The sequence below is a fragment of the Rana temporaria genome, chromosome 6 (genome assembly GCF_905171775.1).
Source record: "Rana temporaria chromosome 6, aRanTem1.1, whole genome shotgun sequence".
Taxonomy (NCBI): domain Eukaryota; kingdom Metazoa; phylum Chordata; class Amphibia; order Anura; family Ranidae; genus Rana; species Rana temporaria.
Window position 1 is genome coordinate 123277711 of NC_053494.1, and position 20317 is coordinate 123298027.

At 42.5% G+C, this 20317-nt stretch overlaps 1 protein-coding gene across 1 annotated transcript in view; it reads right to left on the reverse strand.

The window, feature by feature from the left end:
* Positions 1-3095: 3095 nt before the first annotated feature.
* INO80D (INO80 complex subunit D) overlaps positions 3096-20317 on the reverse strand; it is a 38180-nt gene continuing 20958 nt past the window's right edge. The window contains exons 7-11 of the mRNA XM_040357295.1: positions 18536-18645; positions 15519-15652; positions 14366-14583; positions 7498-7655; positions 3096-6387 (exon numbers count right to left, since the gene is read on the reverse strand). Coding sequence (XP_040213229.1) covers positions 5216-6387; positions 7498-7655; positions 14366-14583; positions 15519-15652; positions 18536-18645 — 1792 coding nt within the window. The 3' untranslated portion in view covers positions 3096-5215. The remainder of the gene's footprint in view (positions 6388-7497; positions 7656-14365; positions 14584-15518; positions 15653-18535; positions 18646-20317) is intronic.

Below are 20317 nucleotides of genomic sequence, written 5' to 3' on the forward strand. Positions count from 1 at the left end.
CATAAAGAGCAACAGGCTGTGTCCGCTCTGCATAGCAGAACAGAGCAGACACAAACCTGTCATCCGTCTGCCCAGCGGGGATCAGCGGAGAGATCCCCACTGAGCAGGCAGATTGGCTTGGACAGATTCCACCCTGTGTACAACTTTTTGACAGAACAGCAGCTTGGCCATAACTACATAGAACATATCAAGGCAAACGGTCATTTGATTTAAGGCTTGGACCAAGCAGTTGGGGTTTATGATTAGGTAATGACCAAACTGCCAGATGCGGTCATAGCATTGATAGATTTTGCACATTCCTTCCAAAGCTGCCGTCTTATTTGTTCAGAACACAGCTACATATTGTAGTATGCATGGACATGATATTTCTATTGAAAGGGTCCTACAGTCAAATTTACTAAGACTATTTTTCATGTCAGGCAAAGGATGAAAGATGCCCCCCCTCAGTGCAAGCAATAGCAACCCTGCTGGTCTACAATTAGATACATTTTAAATCATTCACTGTGAGCATGCTGCAATTAACAGATTTCAAATACTTCTATTTAATTTGTGTAGCTTATGTCATAAAAAGGAAGAAATTCCTGACTACAGTTAGGCATAAAAGGTGAATGTGCAGTGCAAAAAAATAAATAAGTAAAAATAGCGATTTATGATTTGACCTTGATTTATGGCCAACAAGAAGGTTACATACGATACAGACACAAACTGTAAGGGAACATAAGGAGACCACTGTTAAATTACTCTGCATATCTAATATAATCATTAAGTTTTAATGCTGTGTAAAATAATGTACTATATCAAATTAATTTTTTCTCAAAATTTGTGACCTGAGGAAGCTAGTCTACAGAAATTGCACATACCCCATAATAAATACTCCACCTGTAAAGGTTTGGATTAGAGGTGCCACTACATAGTATTGAAAAAATGCAAACGTTATCCTCAGTGTTCAATTTCGGGAATTCAGTCAAATCAAGAGCAAACATACATGTAACTGGTAGTGGGGGGGGGGGGGGGATATATAGATAAGGGGACATATTACCACAAACGCAAAAAAAAAAAAAGTAGTTAAATGTTGGGAGGAAAGCTTCCTGTATTCCTCCTATCCCTGCAAAATATTTAATGTAATATGTCAGCATTATTAAAATTTAGCTATACACTGGCTACAGCAGAGCAGTGTGCCATCATTCAGAGAGCCAGCTACTGCATAGATGCCTGCTCTCTCTCATAGAGTATAATGGGACAGTCCAGCTTTGGGAAAACTAGCAGCACAAGTCCAATAAATTCTGACGCAGAGTTATGAATTTTTATAAATTAATTTTACAGGGAAGGGAGAGATGGGGGCATATAGCTCCTAAACTACAAGTACCCTTTAAATGTGTATAGTCCTGTACTACACTGTGTCCAACATGGTCCCTCTTGGATCATGATGGAGCATGAAAAGAACCAAGTTTGCTGCTCTCATGTGGCATCACAATCTATGCTGAATTAATTTTGATACCCCATCTTACACACCATTCCATTAGTGAACTAAAAAGCTTAGAACATAATCAGAGGTGAAAATATAGTTTTCTGTCCTGTAGCCTAAAATGGAGAGGTTCATTCTCTGGAACATATTCCACCCATATGTTCTAGGACCCAGAGTGCTCCTAGATTTCACATCTTTCCCTGATCCTGTAAAAGGGATCTGTCCAATCAAGGTCAGTTATAAGTGAACAAACTTGTTTATTTTCAATATGTAAAATCCAACAACCAAAGAATTCTGAATTCACGTCTCAAGTTTGAAAGGCTTGAAAAGGTCAATAAAAACAGTTCTGCTTGAAGCCTAATGAAAAAATGTACACCTGTGTGAACTGGACTTTGCAAATTGGGATGGCAGTGGATGTGGCTGAACCCCTTTAAGGCAGTTTGGCCACTTGCCATAAGCTGTAATTTTAACAAATAACTTGGGAGGATGTGGCGTGTTCATTTTGCAGGTTGAAAGCCTCCATCTACCTTGCTGCAGAAATTGAAATAAAAAAGAGTGAACAGAGTTACCTTTCTAATCTGATCAGCCATGGTTTCATGCCAATTAACAGTTCACTGAAAGATTTTACTTGTTGACCAGAGTTGCTCCAGAAGTAATATGAAAAAAATCTGAGCAAGAAGAGTTACAAGGGATATCAAGCCAAAAACACGAATAACTTCCCAATAAATGTGAAATAAGGAAAAAAAAACTGCGCTTAAACCCAAACGTGAAAACAAAAAGCTGCCAGCACTCAAAGTATAACAGGAATTAATAATAAATAGTGCAGCGCTGAATGATCAAAGAGGCATAACCGATAAGGTGACCACAAACTAACAAAGTCAATATGTATAGAGTGGTGAAACCCACAACTGGATACAATGATATAAGAGTCCATATATATAATGAACACACGGTGTGGAAAAATTCTTCCACGTGACAACACTGGATGCTGAATGGCTGATTGCCTGAAGAAAATCGAGGTTACTTCACACAAAAGGAAAGATGAGGTACTCTTACCAAGCGAGGTGGACTCATCCGTTATGCAACAGTGGGTCAGATGTGCTTGTGGTCTCAGAAGACCGAGATCAATACGGCAGGGTCTCGCAGGATGACCAGACGGTCTGGACGACTTCCGTGAAGTGGATCCTGAAGGCTGAAGTGATGAGCCAGTGGACCTTCTGCTGCAGAGTAGATATGGGCCAATTCATGTGGACTCCAAGAATGACAAAAGCAAACAAAAAAGAGTGCTCCTCTGCTGCTTCATCAGGAAGACATTACTGGATGAACAGCAGCAGAGGAGCACTCTTGTTTGCTTTTGTCATATTGATCTCGGTCTTCTGAGACCACAAGCACATCTGACCCACTGTTGCCTAACAGATGAGTTCACCTCACATGGTAAGAGTACCTTATCTTTCCCTTGTGTGAAGTAACCTCGATTTCTTCAGGCAATCGGCCATTCAGCATCCAGTGTTGTCACTTGGAAGAACTTATCCACACCGTGTGTTCATTATATATGGACTCTTAAATCATTGTATCCAGTTGTGTGTTTCACCACTCTATACATATTGACTTATTTTATTATTTTGTGGTCACCTTATCAGTTACACCTCTTTGATCATTCAGCACTGCACTATTTATTAACTTCCCAATAAAGACTGCTGCAGCTTTCTGATATATCTGCAAAATTTATGAATATTAGACCTTAGATTCACCATAAAATCCTGTTCTTGGAGGATTCTTGTGGTAAAGATTTACTGCTACCTGCAGGAGGATTGGACACTTAAAAAAAAAAAATGGTAGGCCACCACAAGGTAAGCCCTCTTACTGCTGGCGTGATTTGAATTTGTAGAAAGCCGTTTCAAGAGCATGCTCATAAAACAATGTGGGGTGGGACCCTTGTGATTTCAAGGATAGTACAAACAGCAAACAACTCTTAACAGGTTCAACATGGACAAAAATGGGACTGCCTGCAGCTGAAGAGCCACTCAAAAACTAATGTCTAAAGCCAACATCAGATGAGGACCGAACCCCCCAACCTAATAGGAAGAGGACAAGACCAGGTGATGATAGCATGAGAACCAAGCAAGATGCCAGATGAGAAGACCACTTATACCAATAAGAAAGATGGGGGAAATTCCTAAACTTAGACCATAATATGGAACTGGTCAATATGATTTGACCAGGATATGGAAGAGAAAATAATGTCCAACAGGAAAGTAATCACTGCCTAAGCGCATATAACAGGCAGGAAACACCTTTAAGACTTGGAATACTGGTAATAGGAGGGGGTTTTACTAGGGCAGCATGCATTTTTATTTTATTTTTATGTTTCCCAGTGTCCAGTCCTCCTGTAGGTAGAAGACAACCTGACCGTTAATGTCCTGTGACCTCAATATACGAGAAAGATTAGAATCTAGGATTTTAGCATTTTTCAGACTGGGCTGGCAAAAGGGGTACACATCCTTTTAAGGTGACTGCATACTGCGGGCCCATAAAGTTATACATATTTTTGGGATGCTGTCCCTGAATGTTTATTGTATAGAGATTCTACTCACTGATTGGTCTGAGGAAATTTTAAAACCATTTTGGTAAACATGGGGACAATGTTAAACATATGTCTAAAACTGCTCTGGGTAAAGTCCTACATTTGACATAGCGGAGGCAACATTAAATGTCTTAATGTAAATTTGGTAACCTTAACCAAATGGGCAAGTGATAATCTTTTTCCACTAGTCTACAACCTGACAATAAATATTCAATCACAGACCAATACAGTCAAATAAATTTCAAAAGAAACCATGTCTAACCATACATACAGGAATCCCAAACTACAGAATCCGGATGAAGGTCCTCCAAATAGGATTTTCTCAATCAAATTAGAACTTTTGTTGTAAGAAGCCAACAAGGGCCAAATGTGCAAAAAAAAAATAAGTTAAAATGATCATGGAGTCGTACAGAGATGGTGGAATAAAATGGATTCCAGAATTAGGATTTAAACTAACTTAACCAAAGACCATGCATTGTAGGCTACTTCAACTCAATTTTGTGTTTTCTCAGTTTTTGTCATGCCTTAAATACACTTCTTCTATGTTCTGGACCATGCACGGAGTTTAGCAGGAAACATGGAATGGAAGCGACTTAAAAGTGCTAGCAACACCACCCCTAAGATTTGGGATTTCTTCGGATTTCTACAACACACAAGCACACACACTCATACACCGACACACACACACCGACACACACAGGGAACAAGATTGGGATAGCTTAATTTCTTTAGAAAAAGACACTGGGTTCATACTGCACTGAAAAAGTATGGAAAAACAGTACTGCCCAATTACTATTCTCATGAAAAGCTCACTTTCCTTTATACCCCAACCTGATTGCTGCCACGGCTCTGCAATAAACTACATATATCCAGATGGCCAACATCATGTAGTAAAAGACAGGATGCAGATTTCCTGTGGTCAGAAGCCAAGCAGAAAGTTATAGAACCAAGCGTCACTGGTCTGGGAATAAAAAAAAAGAAAGAAACAGGAAAGCAGACAAACAAGGATAATAGGAGCACCAGTGCCATTACAGCACAAGGAGGACACTGTACTGAATACACTCCTTTCATTAATGTGAAAAATATATTCCAGGGGAATAAGTGATAAGAGGCGCTGAACGTGATAATCGCTTCTCATACTACTTGTTCTTTAACAGGCAAGGATATCAAATTTTGTGATTGATGAATGAAGAGGTGTTGTTGGTACTTGTAGCTGTGGCACCTGTTACAGTAAATCCTGCAGGAGGAGCAATGGAGCTATGGCTGGGTTGCAGGTCTTTGGGGATGCCACTGTGAGAAGTCAGCTGATGACCAAAGGCTGCAATGAACTGTGGGAGCTGTTGTTTGGAGGGCATAGAATCCATGAGTTCAGAGGGAGGGGGGCTTAGGCCACTAAAACTTGTCTGTGGTAACCCCGGAAGCATGTTAGAGCTGTTGGGGGTCACAGTGGAGAAGGTAGGCTGTGAAGGTTCTGAATGAGAGACAGCCTGAGGGGTAGACAAAGACGTGGAGAGAAGGTGCCCATCAGAACTGAGGAAGGTGCTGAATGTTGATGGGTCACCAAGGTTCACAGGGAGGTTACCCCAATGAGACTGAGCATTTACCACCCCACTTAGAGGCACCTCCATTTGAGTACTGAGTAAGTGCTGCGTAATAATGGGCACCTCTGAAGAAAATGTATCTGTTAAACCATCACCAGTGAAGGAGGCAGCATGTGGAGATGTAATTTGGTCACTATAGGGTGAAGGAACATGTTCACTGTCATAATGGCTATCACGAGGAGAAGAATGTGGATGGTCACTGCTGTATTGCTGTTGGGAGGTGATTACATTTTCTGTTTTGCTTAGAATTTCTGCAGGTAGATGCCGCTGGGAAGAATGGCTGCTTTCATGTAGTTCATGGTATGTACCCGTGAAAGACCTCTCTCCAAGCGAGCTGTGGCTTATTAGAGTAGCAGAACTAAGGCCAACATTGGCAGATGATGAAAACTGCCTCTGAATATGCCCACTCAGAGGTGTAGGTGGGCTAGACAAAGTAGCACGACCAAGGAGGTTTTCATCCAGTTCCAGACTGGAAAAGTTTTCGTGAACCATATGCCCATTTAGTAATTTTCCAAGGTCTGTATGATCTACTCGGCTCAGCGAATGGATCCCTGTGGTTCCAGACCCTGCAGAGAATGATGACGTCATTCCACGCTCCGAAAGATCCTGAGCAGCAACACCATCTGCTTGAGTCAGCACTGCAATGGAACTTAGACACTCTAAAGATGTAACTGCTTGAAGAGCCCGCTCCAATTCTTCTGCTTCTTCAGTTGTTGGGAGAAGTTCGCCATTTTTACCTGAAAGAAAAGGAACTCTGCTGTAGTAGTGAAATTGTGACCATTTAAAAGCAATGTCTGATATGTATTCTAAATTATAGCCAAACTACAAAATGTCCTTGTTTGCACTTGATTAGTTAAAAACAAAAATCAGCATTTACAAAATATTTGAAAAGTGGGATATTAGCAATCACAAGTATGGTATGCTAATTGCAACAGTTACCACCCTGAATAAAGTGTACCTTGTGTCTTGAATTCCTCCTAAAATAGCAGTTCTCTTCCAATGCCTAGACATCCCTATGGCTTGACAGATCTGGAGTGAGATTTGGTGATGTCATTACTACACACTGTTGCCCCGTGCTTGAGAGAAAGCGGTACCTGAACACCTAAACTGCAAGGATCTCCCCTTTTTCTGCATAAAGTAATTGTAAAGTATTTCTATATTTGTTTTTTATTATTATTAAAACAAACAAGTTTATACTTGCTCTGTGAAATGGTATTGTACAGAGCAACTCAGTACCTCCTCTTATAGTGTCCCCACCGATGTTGTTGGCTCCTCCTCTTCTCAGTGTGAAACCTCAGGAAGCCTAATCCTATGGTGGCACACCTACACGCTCACTTTCAAGACAGGGTGTGTGTGTGTATATATATAAATGTATATGTATAATATATATATATATATATATATATATATATATATATATATATATATATATATATATATATATATATATATATATATATATATATATATATATATATATATATACACATACATACATACATACATATATACATATATACACACATATATACACACACACACACACACACACACATAGTAAGCACAATCCTGCCCAACCATTAGGAGTATTCAACGCCAGAGAGTGTGAAACACAGCATGGCAAGTCAGTAATGGTAAAGATATACTGCAGGAAGACCACAGGCAATACTGGTGACTAGTCATTTGTTCTTGGCTTGTATTTCTGGGATATGTTTATTGTCACAATTGTACAGCCTTCTAGGTAAGGGGAGTAAATGATGCAGCCCCATGGAGTACCCGACTCATTTTTAACCGATTAGAAGACATGCTGGGTTTACATGTCAAAAATGTTCATATAGCATAGCTACCTTCAAAAAAGTCAAAGTCTTGTAGGTCATCAGGCAGACGTGGAAGGACATCAGAGAAATCTTCCTGATTCAGTTCCAGATCATGAGGAATGTCAGCGATCTCACTAGTGATGTCATCCGGTAGCTCTTCAGTGCTCAAGTCTGGTGTGGATGGACTTCTACAAAAAAAAAAGAAGGTACAGAGATCTGCATTGCTTCACAGAATATCAACCTAATGTGGAGGATTAAAGTGTGTGTGTGTGTGTGTGTGTGTGTGTGTGTGTGTGTGTGTGTGTGTGTGTGTGTGTGTGTGTGTGTGTGTGTGTGTGTGTGTTAGGGACACAAGTAAAAAAAAAAAAAAAATCTGTACATTAAAAGGGGGATGATAGCCTTCTTAGATAGTGGTTACCAGAACGGGTGTCCAATTGATAGATTTACTCTATTCCTGTTTGGTGTCAACTGTAAAAATGTGGGGTTTTGGTTAGAGAACCCTACCACTGCCACATCTGTGGATATTAGTTCTCACTGAGCACTTCTTTAGCTGTAATCCTTTGGTGGTTCTTTTTTTCTCCTGGTGGGTACAGTACCTTTTATGTGCATGTGTAATAGCATGCACTATAAGGCTTATGTTTATTTGATTGTATGTTTTGGATTTTGGTTTTGTACCTCGTATTAGGGACCTATGGTCTTGCCCCTGCATGGGCCACTTTGACTATACACACTCTGAAATTTGTTGACAAAAGCCATTGTCGGCACATAATATAGTTAGTTATGTGAGAATGAGCAATTGCTATTTACATAGCACTGGTATATTATACAATGCTTTTTATCAGTACATTTAAATTAAATACATTTCTGACCTTGAAGTTTACACCCTACCATATCACAGTCATGCAAATTTGGAACGATTTAATCAGCCACTGACAAGCAAGTTTCAACTGTTTGGGTTTCTTTTTAGGGGAACATGTATTATTTGAAGGGCATTCACTTTTTTTTTTATAAGGCAATTGATCTAAACCAAAACACTCAAAATTGTAGTTCACTGGCTGGGCTATCCAGGGTAATCATTAGGATTTTGGTGGATTCGTTACCAACAGGTTCCTGGCCGGCTCACGCAGATATACTGCGGCACAACGGCTCTCCTGGGCGAAACCACGTAGGTAGCCACCAGAGGGCCCGCGCATGCCCGCTGCACGGTAGGGGAACAGATGCGTATGGCTGGGGCGATCGCGTGCATGAGAGCAACGAGAAAATAAAAATAACTGTACTAGTAAAAAAAAAAAAAAAAAAAAGCCATAAATCTTTTCCATTTGTACATCAATATGCGCTTATTGGGAAAAACATGTAGAATATATATTGGCCTAAACTGATGAAGAAATGTGTTTTTTTAAATTAGGAATATTATAGCAAAATTATATATATCTATATATCAATTTTTTTTTTTTTTTTTTTATTTAATTGTAGTTTTTTTTTTTTGTTTATAGTGCAAAAAAAAACAAAAAACTGGGGTAATCAAATACCACCAAAAGAAAGATCTATTTGTGGGTAAGTCTGGATGCAAATTAAGTTTGGGTACAGCATTGCATGACTGTGCAATTGTCCGTTAAAGCAACAGTGCCAAATTGTAAAAAGAGCTCTGGCCAGGAAGGGGCTGAAGTGGTTAACCACTTAAGACCCGGACCATTATGCAGGTAAAGGACCTGGCCAGTTTTTGCGATTCGGCACTGCGTCACTTTAGCTGACAATTGCGCAGTCGTGCGATGTGGCTCCCAAACAAAAATTGGCGCCCTTTTTTTCCCCACAAATAGAGCTTTCTTTTGGTGGTATTTGATCACCTCTGCTGTTTTTATTTTTTGCGCTATAAACAAAAATGGAGCGACAATTAAAAAAAAAAAAAAAAAAAAAAATATTTTTTACTTTTTGCTATAATAAATACCCCCCCAAAAAAAATATATTTTTTCTCAGTTTAGGCCCATATGTATTCTTATACATATTTTTGGTAAATTGCAATAAGCATTTAACGATTGGTTTGCACAAAATTGATAGCGTTTACAAAATAGGGGATAGTTTTATGGCATTTTTATAAAAAAAATAATTTTTTACTACCAATGGCAGCGATTAGCGTTTTTTTGCATGACTGCGACATTATGGCGGACACATCGGACAATTTTGACACATTTTTGGGACCATTTTCACAGCAAAAAATGCTACAAAAATGCATTGTTTACTGTGAAAATGACAATTGCAGTTTAGAAGTTAACCACTAGGGGGCGCTGTAGGGGTTATGTGTGACCTCATATGTGTTTCTAACTGTAGGGGGGGCGGGGCTGGACGTGTGACGTCACTGATCGCCTTTCCCTATATCAGGGAACAGTCGATCAGTGACATTGCCACTGAACAGGGGGAAGGTGTGTTTACACACACACACACACACACACCTCTCCCCGTTCAGCTCCTGTGACCGATCGCGGGACACCGGCGGCGATCGGGTCCCGCGGCCACGGAGCTTCTGACCGGGTCGCCTGGCGACCCACGGCTGGGCACTTAAAAAGGGGACGTACAGGTACGTGCCTGTGCCCAGCCGTGCCATTCTGCTGACGTAAATGTGCAGGAGGCGGTCCTTAAGTGGTTAAGGAAGTAAGCCTGCAGTGATGGTATGGTTTAGAATACAAGCAGTGTGATGCTAAATGTTCATCAGGAGAGCTCCACAAACCTAGGTGATTTTTTCCATGCAAATACTAACTTACCCTAAAGTCAGTGCTTTTCCCCACCCCCCTTCTGACAAAAAGCGATTGGAAATCCCTCCACTGAAGAAATAAGCAGGACAAAAATAAACCGTAAATGTTAGAACATTTGTAAACTTTATTGCTTTTGTGATCTTCTGTCCTAAGTGTTTTCTCCCTTCTTGTGCTGGAGTCAAAGACATGCAGTAAAGGCAAAACCTAATCTAATACGGTAATATATATATCACACACACACACACACACACACACACACACACACACACACAATAAAATAACTATTAGCACAAATGCTGCTAACCAAACAACGGATACAAATTTTCCCTTTATCCCCTGAAGTCACGTGACGACACGCATAAGCCAAATTGACTGGAGGGACATCACCAAAATACCCTTTAAAAAGGGGCAACATGCATATAGACCTGAACATGTGTTGGGTCAACTGTTGGCAGTGAGGACAATATCTGCACGATTAGTGGTAATCAAGAAGGAGGCAACATTGGTGATGAAAATGCACAAAAATTAACTTGCTCTACTATGGTGTACCATGGATAAATTGGATGGATTACATTTACCCCAAAAAACTGACCCAAGGGTATAAGCGTATGTGTGGACATTTTATGCGTTTTAAGTGCATACCGTATTTATCGGCGTATAACACGCACCCAACTTTAAGAGGCAAGTTTCAGGAGAAAAAAAAAAAAAAAAAACTATCCACAGCTCCCTGCTAAAAAAAGTAAGTGTTATACGCCAATAAATACAGTATATATTTTAGGGCAAATCGATGACAGTGCCCACCGATTCTGGCTTCTACACCAGGGTTCGACAAATTCCGGGCGCCAGGTCGCCGTTGCGCCTAGAATTGTCGACCTGACGCCTGGGGCATCCTGTGCGAGTCAGAGCCCCCCCCCACCCACGATGGCCACGGCTTTGCGGCCTATGCTTCCTAGGGGACTGGAGCGAGCCGGGGGCGGGCCGCCCCCAGGTGACACCCACTGCGGGGGTGTCAGGCCGGCGGCGCCCCTCCCGCGCCACTGAAGACAGTGCTGCGGGTTTAGGCAGCAGCAGCACGGATCGGTCACGTCATGTACCTGTAGAGTCCGAGGTAGTGGCTTTGCGGAGGGTATTGCGAGCTGCACCCGAGCCAGTCGGCACACCCGGGACCCGGCGCAACCATCACATTCTGTCCTCTCCGTGATCGCTGCTCTGATCAGTCTCTGCAGTGGCTTTCATAGCCGAGCAGAGAGTGAAGCCGCCTCCCCTCCTCCGTTATGTCTACACAGTGCTGTGCATGCAGGAGGGGGGGCGGCTTCACTCTGCTGGGCTATGACAGCGGCTGCCGAGACCGATCAGAGCCAAGAGTCCGCGCAACCACGGAGAGAATGGGATCATCATGGCGCCGGGTCTGCCGACTGGCTCAGGTGCGGCTCGCATTACCCCTCCCCCTGCAAAGCTACTACCTCAGAGGCGTACTAATTGGGGGCCGGGGTGCCACACACTGGGGGGTGTCAGGCCAGCCCCCCCCCCCCTGACTGGAGCGATGACAGCGATGAGCGCCGCGGGTCAAGAGGAGGGGGGTTGCGGGGTGAAACCGCGGCACCATCCATCCCCTCCTCTCACGGCCACGGGCACAGCTGAGTGAAGCCGCTGCCGCCTCCCTCCCTCCTCTGTTTGTGTGTACAGAGGGGGAGTGGACCTTCTGTCCATGTGCCGTGACAGTCGCTGCGCTGATCTGAGGTACTGAATGGGGAGGGTGTTTGCACTGAGGGAAGGTGTTTGCACTGAGAGGGGGGGGGGTTTCACTGAGGGGGTTTGCACTGAGGAGGGGTCCAGAGGTGCAGGGTTTCACTGAGGGGGTTTGCACTGAGGAGGGGTCCAGAGGTGCAGGGTGCTGTGTAATGTAAAGGGGTCCAGAGGTGCAGGGTGCTGTGTAATGTAAAGGGGTTCAGAGTGCTGTAAAATGCAAAGGGGTCTAGAGGTGCTGTACAATGTAAAGGGGTCCAGGGGTGTTCGCTTCTGCGCGTGAGCTTGGCGGAACGGAGCGCGTTTTCTGGCTCCTAACTTTTTTAGCTGGCTCCTAGACTCCAAGCAAATTTGTCAAAACCTGTTCTACACTTTCCAATTCCCTGACCGTTTGGGACCGGGTGCGGAACAATACGTATCTTATTTCATCCATTAACTCATCTGTTTAACAATCCGCCTTCACTTTTGGTTTGGACCTGAAGGCTTTTTAACAGTGGCTGAAAAAGGGATTATATAGGACACTCCTAAAGGCCCTTCACTCTACAACATTGTCGCAATAAAAAAAAAAAAAAAAAAAAAAACGCCCACTGTATCATTGTTTTTGATTATCGCTTTTTTTTTTTTAGGGCATTTTGAATGCATTTGATTGAAGTAAACAATAGTCTTAAGATTGGAGATAACCTAGAAAGATGAGAAGTAACCAGATGCAAACTCTTCACCATTATGTTTTCAGGGCCGTCAGTCATATGGAGCTCTGCATCACATCTGCAGGGAATGCCTTAAACTATGGCGATTATGGAATAGAGTATTCATGATATCAAGACGAGTACAAGAGTCCCAGTACCAAACGCCACACATTACTCCTCTGAAAGACCCACCTGAGAAGGTTCCATAAGCCAAGTAAAAATGTATATTTCTTATTCTCTTGGCAGCCAAGTTGACTATAGTCCGATCATGGAAAAGGTCTTCTGTGCCTGTCTCTTTGCTAAAGCAAAAAGTCCCTTGGAACATGCTCAAGGAAAAAACACGTCCTAGTATTGTCGCCAATCCTAGTAAACTATGTGCATATATCGAGCCCATGGGCTTCAGACCTTATCAAATTATTTACTAGGATAGAACCTCTTATGGTCATAGCTTATCTGGTGGTGGATATGGTCAATATTCTACATCACTTACCCTCTGGGTCCCGTCCCCCCCCTGTTTCTTTTCACTCTTTTCTGTCTCTCTCTCCCCCCACTTCCCCCCCTCGGAAATATGCACAATGTGTGGATCATGATGCCGTTTTCCCAGTGGACAGTTATTCCCTTTCGATTATCTTACCATCTCTCACTACGTAGTTGAATCGCAGAGTTGTTATTATAATTTTTGCTTTCCTTGAGTTTACTGTATGGTCAACTTTAAAATGACAGGAGTAAATGGTTGTAACCAGATTATACTGGGGTGGGCTTTATGATTTGCTTTTGCATGGTATATTGGATAAAAAGTAGATGAAAGATGGATAGCCGCACTCCAAAAAACCGTCCAGGTTGTCTTTTATTCAAATAAACAGCAAATACATCAACAAATCATAAAAACAGGAACAGGGGAACAGCCGACGTTTCGCACAAGATCAGTGCTTATTCAAGCCATGAATAAGCACTGATCTTGTGCGAAACGTCGGCTGTTTTTTGGAGTGCGGCTATCCATCTTTCATCTACTTTTTATGCTTGCCTAGTGCACTTCCAGCACCCTTGGTATCCTGTCCTACACGTGTGACCATATAGTAGACCCACCTGGAGCGGTGACTCTCTTTCTTGTATGGTATATTGGATGGTTTATCGTTTTATACAGACAAAAAAATAAAATAAAAAATACTTTAAAAGCGAGTTAGGCTTTAAATAGGTTAGTCCCTTATGTAAAGTCCATCTAAATCTACTAGTCTAACATTACTCTCATTTGCTGTCCAAGGGTGACTACACTCCCACCCCAAGACAGGAGGCATGTTACTAGAAAGATCACAAAGTGAAAAAAAAAAAAAAAGCACTGAAAAAGAAAAAGGAATGCAGCCATAATATCGAAAGGATTGGTAAAACTGCTTTATGTTTTAGCATATTATATGTACTTGTCCTTAAAAACTATTCAAAGCAACACATTAGTAGTACCTAGGATAAATCCTAAATATGCTAAATTAATTGTACTACCTGTACACTGATACATATTAAATTAATACACTCATGCTAGGCATACTGAGAAAAATGAATACATAGTAAGACTGCTGCACATGCAAGATATTATCTGGGTATGGAAAAATCAGAATGCCATATGTAGTATGATTTAATAAGAATACCCCCCCCCCCCTCCCCCAAAAAAACAAGATTATAAAGCCACAAACTTGCCATACTAAACTATCAAAATCAAGTACCAACCTTATACTGGATACTTCAACTGGCAGTAAGAGGCTGCTGGGCATACAGAGATTGCCTTGTGGCAATGCAGGCGGAATGGGCTTCTGGGGGCGTTTGGGACCTCGCCTCCTCTTTTTCTTGTGTTTTTTGGTAAGTGCTGGGGGCTTGGTCTTTTTCCTGGGTTTCCTCTGCTGCTGGTGTTGAATTTTACGTGAATTGTCTCCTCGCAAGAAATTGTCCTAATAGGATATTTATGGGAGAGAAAAAAAAAGTGCATTTTTTTTTTTTTTTTTAGACGACTGCTAACTGGCCTTCAATATTTTCTAAAAGAGGAACTCCAGCTTTTTAAAATACTGTAGCTTCTGATTTTTAAGAAAGTCTAGATAGGCGGCACAGCTGGGCGGCACGGATGGGCACTATTGTATGTGTTTTCCTAATGGATGCCAATCCGTGCCAAACAATGCCTGCCAATCGGTGATGCCCATTGTGGGCACTGATTGGCATCCATTTTTTGTGTCCTCATCCCTGGTGGTCTAGGGTGGCATACCTTCATTTTATTTTTTTTAATCCCTGGTGGTCCAGTGGCCATCCCTGGTGGTCCAGTGGGCATCCTTGGGGGGGGCTGTGCTGATGTTCGATCAAACCCCCCCCCCCGTCACAGGAGCAGCCGATCGGGACTCTTTACCTTGATCGGTGTTGCGGGGTATCAGGCTGACACCCTGCAACAACGATCGCCGCGATGCGCGCCCACGGGGGCGCGCAGCGGCTCAGAATCCTGAGGACGTCATATGACGTTCAGTCAGGATTCTACAACCACTTTGCCGACGTCAATATGTCATTGGCGGGCGGCAAGTGGTTAAAAATAAATTAAATAGCACTACCTAAAGCAAGAAGGAATGGAAAAAAGCAAAGAAGGGGGGGAAAAAAATGAAGTGATGACCACGCCAATAGCCATTTAGTTCTATTCACACTTTGTGATATGGAATCATGGGCGGAATTGCTGAACTTCCACCCGCAATGCATGTTAGGGTGCCATTCATTCAAAATGGCATCAGAGAAATCGGAAAAAAAAAAAAAAAGAAGGAGAAAGAGAAGAAAAAGAGGAAAAAGAAATAAAAAAAGGAAAAGGAATATTTTTAATCCCCAAACACTGTGTTCCATCAAGAATGCTTACCATTTTCTTGGCATGTTCTTCACATAGGGGTGTCTGATGTGTGATGTCAAACACAGGCACAGAGCACTGCTGTCCATCAGCAAACTTTGCTGTGCAACTGGTGAAAAGCTGCTGAGAGCCGTTTGAAAGGATATCTGACAGGCTGTTAAGAAGAACTACAATTTGCAAACAGCAGCCATACCCCGGAAAAGGGACTACACCATAAAAAAATCCACTTACTTTGCTTAGTTTTATCCCAAAAAGCAGATCATGTGCCAATCCAGCTGTTTCTACCGAATTCACAGCAAAAATAAAAATAAAAATCACCCATCCCAGCATCCAAACTTCTGGGGAGAGGCTCACTAGATTTAGCAGTAAGCAGCAGCAAAATGGTGTCATCTCTCCAAAAGGCGCACAGAAATGGAAAACCCCAGTCAGGCAAGTCCTCTGTGCATACAGAGCATAACCAGCTGCCTTCACTGCTCCCTTCTCTCCATTCACCGTTTAAGGCCCCTTTCAGACGTGCGGACCGTTTGTCCACTTTTTCATCCATCCGTTTGCGGATGAAAAAAGGGACATACATTGGTCCCTATGTCAATGCGGGTGTCAGCGGATAAACATCCGCTGACACCCGTAATCACCCGCCTCCGCAAACATCCGATTTTGCAGACGGAAGAAAACCCTATTTTTTCTTTCGTCTGCGGATTGGATGAACTAGGACACGCGGTCGGTTCATCCGATCCCCCATAGGGGAGAGCGGAGAAAAGACAGGGCGGTCCCTGCACAGTGTGCGGGGACCGCCCTGTCATGCGACGGCTCAGCAGGGATATACGGATCGATCCCCGCTGAGCTTACGGACACATGGAAGCGGATCATTATTGATCTGCCCCGTGTGTGAAAGGGCCCTAACTCAGCACCTGGATCTACAGGTACCTTCGCCTGATCAAACCCACATCATGGAGGCTACACAGCTCTGCCAAGGCTTCATCACAATTATATAGAATTCATTAAATATGAATATCTCCACTCTAAAACAAGATGTGCACAATAATTAACACAGGGTTAAAAATATTGAACAGCCCAATTAGAAGAATGAGGGGGAAAAAGTATTTATAAAATGTTTTTATATACAAATGTTTTGCCTTTTATTTCTATTTTGACCCGAATGGGTTGTTTTACAAGGTTAGGGTTTATATATACACACACACACACACACACACACACACACACACACACACACACACACACACACACACTTTAACCACTTCCATACAGGGCACTTCTACATCTTCCCGCCCAGACCAATTTTTAGCTTTCAGCACTGTTGCACTTTGAATGACAATTGCGCGGTCATACAACACTGTACCCAAACCAAATTTTTATCATTTTGTACCCACAAATAGAGCTTTCTTTTGTTGGTATTTGATCACCTCTGGGATATTTATTTTCTGCAAAAAAAATAAAAAAAATGGACTGAAAATTTAGAAAAAACGTTTTTTTTGTTTCCGTTATAAAACATTGTAAATAATTATGTTTTCTCCTTCACTGATGGGCACTGATGGTACTGCACTGCACTAATAAGGCGGCACTGATGGGCACCGATGAGGTGGCACTGATGTGGTAGCATTGATGGGCACCAATAGGCGGCACGGATGAGCACAGATAGGCGGCACGGATGAGCACAGATAGGCACTATCACATGTGTTGTACTAATGGATGCCAATCAGTGCCAAACAATGCCTGCCAATCAGTGATGCCCATTGTGGGCACTGATTGGCATCCATTTTTTGTGTCCTTCTCATCCCTGGTGGTCTAGGGTGGCATACCTTTTTTATTTTTAATCCCTGGTGGTCTAGTGGGCATCCTCGGGGGGGGGGGGGGGGGGGGGGGGGGGGGCGATCAGCACAGCCGATCGGCTCTCCTCTGCTCACGTCTGACAGACGCGAGTGAGGAAAAGCCGATTACCGGCTTTTCCTGTTTACATCGTGATCAGCCGTGATTGGACACGGCTGATCACGTGGTAAAGAGTCTCCGTGAGAGACTCTTTACCTTAAATCGGTGTTGCGGGGTGTCAGACTGACACCCTGCAACAACGATCGCCGCGATGTGCGCCCCCGGGGGCGCGCAGTGGCTCAAAATCCTGAGGACGTCATACGACGTCCACTCGGATTCTATAACCACTTTGCCGACGTCAATATGTCATTGGCGGGCGGCAAGTGGTTAAAGTAACTTTTGGGCTCAATTTTTTCCTCACCCTTTGCAATCAAAAGAGCACAAATAAAGAACACCAGTCTAGCTACACTTGCAGATTACTGTAATCAAAAAAAATAAATAAAAAGGAGGAATATAACCATCAGGGCTGCAGTGCATTACATGCCGGCAACTATGAGGCTCCCTGATTGGATTAAGACTAAATCTGAATTTTAAATCTATAATTTTCCTCCAATAAAATAAGAAAACAAGTATGGTTGCACTGTTACTTTCAGGCTCGGTTGAACTGTCAGCAGGATTTCCCCAGTTGTAAACAAAGTTGTAAGTTGCCAAACGCTGAGGGGAGATCTGGTGGAACAGTACCTGTAACCAGTAGACAACCTCCAGAACCCATTGGCTTGCAAACGGGAGAGGTCCCCCCACTTTGAGATAATGAGGTAAAGAATAGTTTTATTTTTTAAATAAAGAGAACAGTGGAGAGGGCAGCTCCCTGGGTGTGCTTTTAGTTTAGTTGCACCTAGCATCCTGCAACATCAAATCAATCCATCAGTCTGGCTGTGTCCTTCAAGGATTAAAGGAGAACTTTGTCGTCTCCCACTGTGACCTGCAATGTCAGGAGGAGGATTTGGCTCAGCCAGGGATGACAAAGAAAGATTGTGGTATACTTTAGTTGTACTTTCTAATTTATAAGTAACATATCGCGTGGTTAAAGCTGAAGCTGCAGAAACATTATACAAGTGGTTTTGGTGTAGTCTAATTTAAGCCCTCCATAACTGCATCCACCATACTAGGTGATAGAAACATCCACAAGGCTAGAAAAAGGATACGCTGAAAACAGTGTCCCGTGTATGGGAGGGCACGGTTTGAGCATGCTTGGCTCTTCACAGTTGCACTGCAGAGTATTGGTTCTGTTCCTCTGAGTTCTGGTTGATTAGGTCTGCAATCAAAAATGTAAACATGACCATAGGACAAATACACACAAAAGTCAATGACAAAACCACATGAACAATAACAAATATTAACAATGTTATGGTTTTTCTAAAACAGCTTCAGAAGCTCTGAATAAAAATGTAGATTTTTTTTACATTGAAATTTTTTCCTTTTAAGCGATTGCTTTATGACATCCCCTTTCACACATCTGCAGCCTTGTACACATTCCTCGCTGGCCCCATTATCCATCCTACATAATAGGCAGGTCTATTTATACATCCCATTATATACTTAATGATTATTTAGAAATGATGGATTATCCAGGGGCGGCGCCCGTTGGAGCCCTTGTGGGGTTATAAATGGGGGAGTATACATGGCTGCAAGGTTTCATTTCACTTTCAAGCCTCGTACACACGACCGGTTTTCCCGGCAGGAAAACTGCCAGGAGAGCATTTGGCTGGGAATCCAGCCCGCGTGTATGCTCCCTAGCAGTTTTCCCATCAGGAAAACAGCCGGGAATCCAGCCGGGAAAATAGAGAACCTGGCTCTCTATTTTCTCGTTAGGATTGCCAGCAGAGCGTTTCCTGCTGAGAAAACCTGTCTGTATGCTTACCTTTCCGAAGGTAAACCCGCGCATGCTTGATAAGCCTTTGACGCATGCGCGGTAGCACACAAGGCAGTGTAGTGGCGCAAGATGGTGGCGACTGCATCAAATGTGACGAGTGCCGGCTCGTCGTAGTCGATGACATCACCGCGTTCTTGACATCACCGCGTTCTTGCCATTCAAAAGAACGGCGGTTCTTTTGAATGGCAGTCTGTATGCATGGCAAGCCAAGCCTGCCAGGAATCCCGGCTGTGTGTACAATGCTTCACTTCACATGGGACAGTCCACGCTACCGCTGCAAGCTACTGAGGCTGGCTATACATTATACAATTTTCTTCTATATATTTACCAAAACCATATAATAGGAGGTCAAAACTAAACACTTTCAGTTTGTATGCAATCAGACAGGCCCGTGTACTACACAGTTGAAGGTAAATCTAAAGGAAATTTAATAAGACAAATTGTATGGTGTATGGCCAGCTTTACATCTTTCATCCTTCTCATGCACTCTTGTACCTAGTTATGTTTTTTATATTTACACTTTCACATTTCCCCTTTTACTTTTTAGGGATTACCTTATTTGACATCCCTTTTCACAGATCTGCAGTTTTGCACGTATTCCTCCTTGGCCTTTATCCGTCTTACCATCGCAACATGTTGGTTTATACATGCATCCCATTATATACTTCATGAATAGTTTGCCAATGTAGCAATGTTTAATCATATACAGTTGTGCTCATAAGTTTACATACCCTTGCAGATTTTATGATTTCTTGGCCATTTTTCAGGGAATATGAATAACACAAAACATTTTTCACTCACTGGTTAGTGTTTGGCTCAATACAGTTATCAATAAACTGCATTTACTCTTTAAATCAAAATGACAACAGAAACTACCCAAAATGACCCACATCAAAAGATTACATACTCTGGCCTGATAACATGCACACAAGTTGACACAAGGAGGTTCGAATGGCTATTAAAAAGGTAACCATCCTCACCTGTAGTATGTATGGATAGATGTATAGACAATATACACACACATTATATATATATATATATATATATATATATA